At 45.0% G+C, this 8,006-nt stretch overlaps 1 protein-coding gene across 2 annotated transcripts in view; it reads left to right on the forward strand.

Annotated features, from left to right (window-relative positions):
• The window catches only part of LOC103377441 (cadherin-9-like), an 81,719-nt gene extending 73,719 nt beyond the window's left edge, over positions 1-8,000 (forward strand). For both annotated transcript variants that reach the window (XM_008308254.3, XM_017031490.2), the window contains exons 3-5: positions 2,974-3,268; positions 6,035-6,154; positions 7,746-8,000. In XM_008308254.3, the coding sequence (XP_008306476.2) occupies positions 2,974-3,268; positions 6,035-6,154; positions 7,746-7,972 (642 nt within the window). In that variant the 3' untranslated portion in view covers positions 7,973-8,000. The remainder of the gene's footprint in view (positions 1-2,973; positions 3,269-6,034; positions 6,155-7,745) is intronic.
• Positions 8,001-8,006: the final 6 nt, after the last annotated feature.

An 8,006-nucleotide genomic window follows, 5' to 3' on the forward strand; every position in this document is an offset into this window, starting at 1 on the left:
GCAGCTTTCAGAGTTGGATGTTTTTCATTAGATCTATAGCTCGTCTTTAAAGGAATAATAGTTTGTTTCACAGGTCGTTAACAACAAATACATTTCTTTTTCAAGTCATTTACGTCTTCATTTGGCTCTCCGACACCGTATGGCCTCAAAGAAATGATGGTTTTCCACCTGTTTCCACTTTAAATCAATTGGTTTCAACTGATTTCTTCAATTAAGTTTATGTTCTCACTTCCTCAGAAACTAAAAACTTTCCTTTTTCACTAATTCTCTCACTTCCAGACAGTTTCACTCTGTGAAGACTTTTTTAATCTTTTGAAAAATGTTATTTTTGAATAGAGTCGAATCAACAATGACAGATAAATTATTGTAAATTCACTCAAGCGCTGGTCGTATCCAGCAATGCATTGTGGGCCTTTGGAGATCGGCATTAGTATTCAACATGTAGCCCACAGTACAGCCCAGGTTACAGCAATGCTGGACGGAGGAGTGAAGGCTGTGGTTGGACCAGTCACACTGTTGTAGTCAGACTGGTCCAACATGGTCCAACATGGTCCAACATGGTCCAACATGGTCCAACATGGTCCAAACATGGTCCAACATGGTCCAACATGGTCCAACATGGTCCACCTGGTGTCCAGGACGGACGCCACATTGTCACGGCCAAGTCAACATTTAGTCCAATTTGTGGAGAGTATGGTCTAGGTTTGGTGGATGTGGACTAGATGTACTGTTTCTGGCCCACATTAAGTGTCTAAAGATTGGGCCACATTTACCGTGATGGAGTAACTGAAGTGGTTACTGGTTTGGCCGATGTCTTTGACTTTCAACCAGGACTATGGTGTGGTACCTGGTGTGGAATCTGGTGTAGTACCTGGTGTAGTACTTGGTGTAGTACCTGGTCTGGTACCTACCCCACGGTGTGGTACCTACCCCACCTTTAATGAAGTCTTTAGCCTCTGCTAACCGCTGCTCCTTATTTCCTGTCTGCAGGTCAGTGTTTCTACAACACGACCAAATCTTTTCGTGTCCCTTCGGCTTTAAAGGACCAAAGGTCCCAGTGTTAATAGAAATAACATCACTATCTTCCACCACAGCCGTATTTTATTTAATTTTTTTAGCATTTTGCCACAGTAGAAGGTCAGTGGTATTGACGTGCCCCCGGCCACAGCAAACACACATGTGGCTTCCTTTTCTCACCCACTGACACTTTAATTGTATTTTCAATACAAATTGATCACGGGGCCGTCGTGGAAACACGTCCAGCTGACACATTGATCTCACAGAGGGCTCTTTCTCCTGCTCTTCCTCTTAATTTGAGTGGAAAGGCAGCAGTAAAACTCCCTCAGCAGCCTGGTAGGCGACCAGGAGGCAGGCGGGGTCGCGGGGGTCACTGTGGCAGACGGAGCCGAGGTTCGATGCTATGATCTGTCCCGGTTTCTAATATCCTTCAGAGAAGAGAAGAGGAACTCTTCAGGAGCCAGAAGATCTCTCTGTTTCCATAGAAATGACAGGCGGCGTGGCGTTCTCAGCTCTGTCTCTCTGGCATCTCCGCCCTGGAAAAAAAAAAAAAAAAAGGATGGGACTCAACAGTTATTAAGTGAATTGTGGTGGCGGCAGAGATAGACAGCTTGATAGACAATCATAGAAAAGAACATTGGGCCTGTAACAGCGGGGGAAAGATAATAATTTTCAAGTGGATTGTTTTCAGCCAACTGAGCCTCTGTTTGGGAGCAGGAACTGTAAAGCGGAACAGAACACAAATAAAATGCTGCGAGAGATTCTGGTTAGACAGAACGAGAGGGGAAAAAGAGGAGGAGAAGAAGAAAATAGACAAATATAATGAAACACACACAGAATTCAAGGAGGTGAATGAAAACATTCTCTGAGAGAAACGTCGTGTTTCTTTATTTACGCAGTCTTTAAGCTACCGGCTAACTAGCCATGTTATTGTTTTTTAGGTGACCTTCTACCAAGGTATAAATCTTAAATAAATATTTGGTAAATATTTCAGTCCAGATTAAATTTTTTTGTCTTTTCAGGCTACAATGATGAAGAAACTGTTTTCAGATAAATCTTAAAATCTTTTTTTTTTCTCCTTTAATTTACTTCTTTGCTTATTTAGCGCTCTGTTTTTAGACAAACTCTTATTTTAGCTCTGTAGCACGTCACTGTCCTCTTTAAGACTGAATATACCCTTGTATTCCACAGGAGCGTTAGCAGCTCCGTAGGCTACGCTGCTAACTTCTGTAGCTCCAGTCGTGTTTGTTCTCGTCTCTTCTCTTCACTCCAGTCCGCACGAGCAGCAGCTTAGCATCCTCTGACATTTTAATTCCCACTCCAAATCCCCCACCCACAACACATTTATCTCAGAACTCATCTACAGCCTGTCCAGTCATTTCCACTGCTTTAATAACCAAGGACATGGTAATAATTGCTGCGGGGGAGTAAAGGGCAAAGAGAAGGGCACGTGCTCACAACAACATGTCAAGAAGAGAGGCAGACGGACGCTGGGACTGACTGCAGTTCTGCTGCTTCAAAAGAAATACATTTTTATTATTTTAGATCATTTGTTATCAAGCATTTCTACAGAGAAAACAAGTGATTTGGGCTCTTTTAACCCTGCTGGTCTACCGCTGCCCCTTGTGGTTGTTTTGTGTGAAGCCAGAAAAAAAGACTTTAAAAGACAAGTCACAAAATGAGGGGTTTGAACTTCCATTAGATGTCAGCAGAGGATGAACAACAACTGTGTGAATGTTGTTATAAATTCATGTCAATTTTCACCTCACAGAGTTTTCTCCTCCTGTTGTTTTTTCTGTGCAACATTAAGCAAATGTGAAGGTTTTCACAGACCAGAGTTTGAGTCACGTTGTTCTCCAACTGTTAGTCATAATGCTGTGGTGAAGTTCACAACGTGGACATGATTCAAGCTGTTGTTTCTCATGACTAATTGTGGCTGATTTCTTCTTCCTGCAGCTTCATTCTGACGGTGACCGTGGAGACGGAAGCATCAAGTACGTCCTCACCGGTGAAGGAGCCGGAACTCTCTTCAAGATTGATGAAAAGTCGGGCGACATCCACGCCACCAAGAGGCTGGACCGGGAGGAGAAGGCCTACTACATCCTGCACGCTAAAGCCGTGAATCGCTTAACCAACGTGGCTCTAGAGGGCGACTCTGAGTTCATCATCAAGATCCACGACATCAACGACAACGAGCCGCGCTTCACCAAAGACGTGTATCTGGCCCAGGTCCCGGAAATGTCCGAAATTGGTGAGTTTGTGTTCATGTGTACCCAGACCAACAGACCCTGACCAGGGTTTACAAGACCATGACCCGACAGGATCCAGACCAAGGTGTACCAGGACAAGTTCAAGACTAGGCTAAAGTGTTGGTCCACGACCCAGGGGTCTAGGGTTTAGAAATAAACTGAAATCCATTTTTCAGAATCAAAAGGAACATTTTTTTTCCCAGAAAATATTCTTCACACTTTTGTCTGATTTTTATTTTTTTTTCTTCTTTTCCCAAAGAAATTTCTTCCACAAAATTAAATAAATATGAAGTAACAAAAATAGAACCAAATTAATAATTGGGAACGCGCCATGTTAGCGGAGTGTTTACAGCCGGTGCAGAAGAGAGGAGTGTTGTCAACATGTTGAAATTCTATTTATGGATCGTAGAGAACGTAGAGGATAATTAAGAGGCGACGCAAATTATAAGGTGTGTTTGTGTGAGGAGCGGGATTAAAAGGTTTTTGTCATTCAAACGCGATAGAGATGCCAGTGTGAGCCGATCAATGGGACTTTATCAATCATAATAACGACGCTGCGCCACAAAGAGCCGGGGTCTGGCTAATTAAACGAGAAAGACGGGGAGTTGTTTTACGAGCGGGAAAATAAACAAGGTGGAGCGTCTTTGTGTGACGGTTCCAGTGAGTGAAGCAGATAATCTTTTAAATACTGTATTGTATCTTATTAAAACAGCATTTAATTTAATTACCAACACTGTCAGCGCCGTCAGCCGCGCCGGTGAATTAATGCTGATGCTATTTCTGGTTCCCCGTACCGCGGCGCGTGCTGTTGTGAAACGTTATCGTTTGTTCTCTTTAATTCAGCACCAAATTAAAGTTTAATTCCTCTGTGCACTCTGGCTCCGGCTCCAGGTCTGAGAGTGCACACGGCGGCCTCATGAATATAGATAAACGGTATAAAAACAGACTCCTGATCGATACTGAGGGAGAAGGAAGCGCGAGGCCGAGGCGTCGTCTGTGCAGCTGCAGGGACTGGAGTGACGACATGTGACATACGAGCTGTCACTCACTCCAGAAACCCCCAGGAGTGAGGCCCCTACTTATCTAAGGGCAGCAGCGGTGACCATGGTAACGGCCCAGGTGTGATGTCATCGCTTGGCAGAGCGTGTGTTCAGGAGTGACTGCGTCAAAAGAACGAGAGACGAAGACGTTCATTCAGGAGTCCTCCTCTCCTGACCCCGCCCCACACATTGGACTCCGGAGTCCACATGAACTATGTGACAGGCCTACGTCAAGTACTAAACACGTGGCCCACGTCTGATACTGGGTTTGTCCTCCACGTTTAACCACAGCAGCAGGGGGCAGTACTTTACTGGGTAATGGGGGGGGGGGGGGGGTTAACTCAACACACCACTGCCCTGCTTGTCATGGGATTTGAACTGGCAACCATCTGATTGCAAGCCTGATCTTGTTTCCTGAAGGCAACAACATTTAGTGTTTTTTTTTTTTTAATTTTAAAAATTTAAAACTGTTCTCTGACCCACATTTGGGCCTTTACTGACCTACATCTAGTTTCCAGGTGTCCAGAACGTGGGCCACATCTCAGATGAGAGATTCCAGAGAGGGTTATTGTCTGAGTATTCAGACAATGAAGTACTTACTCTGTTGTACTGCCTGTAAAAGTACACACAACTGTTAAAAACAAAACTCCGGCTAAGCTAAGAAAACTGCAACTGTCCACTGGATCTTCTGGTTTTATGCGGGGCCACGGAGTACTTGAAGTACACGAGGTACTAACACTTTGACCTGAGAGGAGTTTGGAAGGCCCCTAATTTGAACTTTCCCCCTCAGTTCTGAAGGATAATCGGATTTGGGATGAAAAGTAACGGCTTTAGTCTGAGTGCAGACGAGCTCATTTACTTTTCCTGCAGCGGATCTCTGACTTTGTTTGTGGGGCTGGGGTCCTAACACGCGGGAGTCAGTGAGGAGATGAGATGGCTGATGTGGATCAGTGACGTTCTCTGGAAAGCCGACGTGTCAGAAAAGCTTCTTTGACTCTAATTCCCCAGTTAAAGGTATTAGTGATCAAGGCTGGGTGAACCGGGGGAGAATCCTTCCCCGACTGTCACTTAGACCAGACCAGACCAGACCAGACAGCCGTGCTCTCCGTCACTCCGCCCTCCGCTGCTGCATCCTTCATCCATTATGAAACACGTTTGATTTTTTTGACGGCACAGAACACATTCAGCCGACACCAAATTAGAGAAGTTTCACGAGGTCGTTATTCTGTCACATCGCACAATTCTATATTTATACCCACGTTGCCATTAAATATTTCTACTCAATTAATTTTCTTCTGCATGTAATGAGGCAGCACTTGGCCCTGCGAGGGCGCCATTTGGGAGGTAACACTTGGCTAACCAACTTCTTTGTTCTGCTAAAGTCGGTCTTCAGTCTTTTCTGGAAGAAAGGGAAAATGGATCACACTTCTTTCTCCCCTGCTATCAGATGTTTGGCTCCTCAGACCCCACAGATACGGGCTGCACTAATAGGCTGCTCTGGGTTTTACAGTCAGCTGCTATCACTTTGCCTTAGAGAGATATAGTCCAGGAAAAATACGTTAGGACTGATCGATTGGCAGCAGAAATCAATCACGTGTGAGGCTGTAAGTGGCTGAGGAGTAAAGATCGGTGTGGGTGAGGGTGGAGGGGAGTGGGAGGGGGTGGGGGGGCGGACATCAGGGTTTGAAGAGTCAGAGCAGATCACCATCTTTTTACCTTCCTCCACAGGAACGTCGGTTATTCAGGTGACGGCAACTGACGCCGATGACGCCACCTATGGAAACAGTGCCAAAGTGGTGTACAGCATCGTGGAGGGACAGCCGTACTTCTCTGTGGACCCAGAAACAGGTCAGTGTGAAACCAGAGATCAGGGTTTGTTTGTTTTTTAATCCTCAGGTCAATGAAGACCTTCCCGGGACACACTTGGTATTCCTGACGCCGTGCTGCGGCTTTCCCTTTCAAGTTTAGACGGAAAATAAGACAAACTGCTATTTAAAGCTGGGGTAGGCGACACCGGTTTGTCAGCGTGAATCAATAATTTCATGAAAACCAGACGGCGTCATGAAGATCAGGTGATCTGAGGGGGGAAGACGACTCCTCCTGGTGGAGACCATGTGTCCAGCCTCAGGGTCTGTGGTCAGAACGCTGGTGTCCAAGATATGGGCCGTATCTTTAATCTGATCCATGCAGAAGAGGCCTGAGCCAAAGGCCACGCCTGTTGTTGTTCTTCAACAACAGTCCCATTTTGGTGAAGGGTTTTTTTTTTTCATAAGCTTTTCGTCTCCTGCGGGTGAAAACGGTGGACAGCTTCACCCCCGGTCCAGTTAGACTTCCAGGACAATCACATGTGTTATGACATTTTAACAATAAATTACAAATGAAACGCTCTCCTTCATTTAACCAGTGGAATCTGTGCCGGCACCTCCTGCCTTAGACCCCTGGGAGCTGGGGGACACTGTGGGGAGAGGGATTAGGTGAATTAGTGAATGGCTAACAGTGGAAATTTAGGGGCTTACTAGTTGTAATCATGAATGTAGTCTGTGGAACACATCCTGCATTTATTTTTTTACTTCAACAAAAGGGAAACGAGAGTAGAAAAAAGGAATCCATTTGCAGATTAGCAGAGGGATTAGCAGTAATATGGTTTATCCCACATGTGCTACGTAAGCTGACATTGTCTCTTCCACAAAGACAGGCCTGGACATCAACGCATTATGAGCCTCACTTGTTTTTTTTAATTCCTCCCTCTGTGTTTTTCTGTGCGAAGAAAAGAAGGAAGAGAGATTGAATGTAAATTATTTCTGAAGGTCCGACAGTCTGGAACCTGAGAAACACGTCCAGGTTTTGACTGGACCCACAGCACAACCTGGAAACCAAAAACGTTAGCATCACAGCGGCCGCACACACACTCGTGTTTCCAGCATCCCTGGGTCCAATTCTATTACATCGTTCTAGTCAACGTATACCTGATGTTATGCTGACATGACGTCATGTGTTTTTTTGCTAATTGAAGAATTGTACAAAGAAACATCAGTGACCACCTCCATACTCAGATGTTTTGTTTTTTTTGTTTCTCTTCTTTTCATATTTGACTCTGGTCCAGTGAACAGTAAAATCACAAGAGCAAATCTCCATAATGTGGCTGCAGCCACTGCGGCTGCTGCTGCTACCGCCACTGCTGCTAACGCTGTGCATACTGAGCAAGTGCACTGACCTTTTGGTTATAAAATGTTCCTGGAGCTTTAATTATCTGGCCTCTAGATGCATGAACGTATTAAAAAGGACCAGAATGTATAGAATTCAATGCAGTAGCTGTAGATCCACCAGTATGTGTGTGTGTGTGTGTGTGTGTGTGTGTGTATTATACACATGAGATATTTGGTTTGGCAGCTAAGTCCAGAACAGGATCTAATCCAAAGTTTTTCTTTTTTTTTCTCAGGCTTGATCAAGACGGCTTTGTACGGCATGGACCGAGAGGTTAAAGAAAACTACCAGGTGGTGATCCAAGCCAAAGACATGGCCGGACAGATGGGGGGCCTCTCAGGAACCACCACGGTCAGCATCACACTCTCCGATGTCAACGACAACCCACCACGCTTCACCAAGAGTGAGTACATTCACCTGAAGATGTCTTCCTTTCTCTGCAAATACACACAATCAGACTGACCAATCAGGTCAAGTGAATATTTTGTGTTTAAAA

This window comes from Cynoglossus semilaevis, chromosome 3 (assembly GCF_000523025.1).
Source record: "Cynoglossus semilaevis isolate Cse_v1.0 chromosome 3, Cse_v1.0, whole genome shotgun sequence".
Taxonomy (NCBI): domain Eukaryota; kingdom Metazoa; phylum Chordata; class Actinopteri; order Pleuronectiformes; family Cynoglossidae; genus Cynoglossus; species Cynoglossus semilaevis.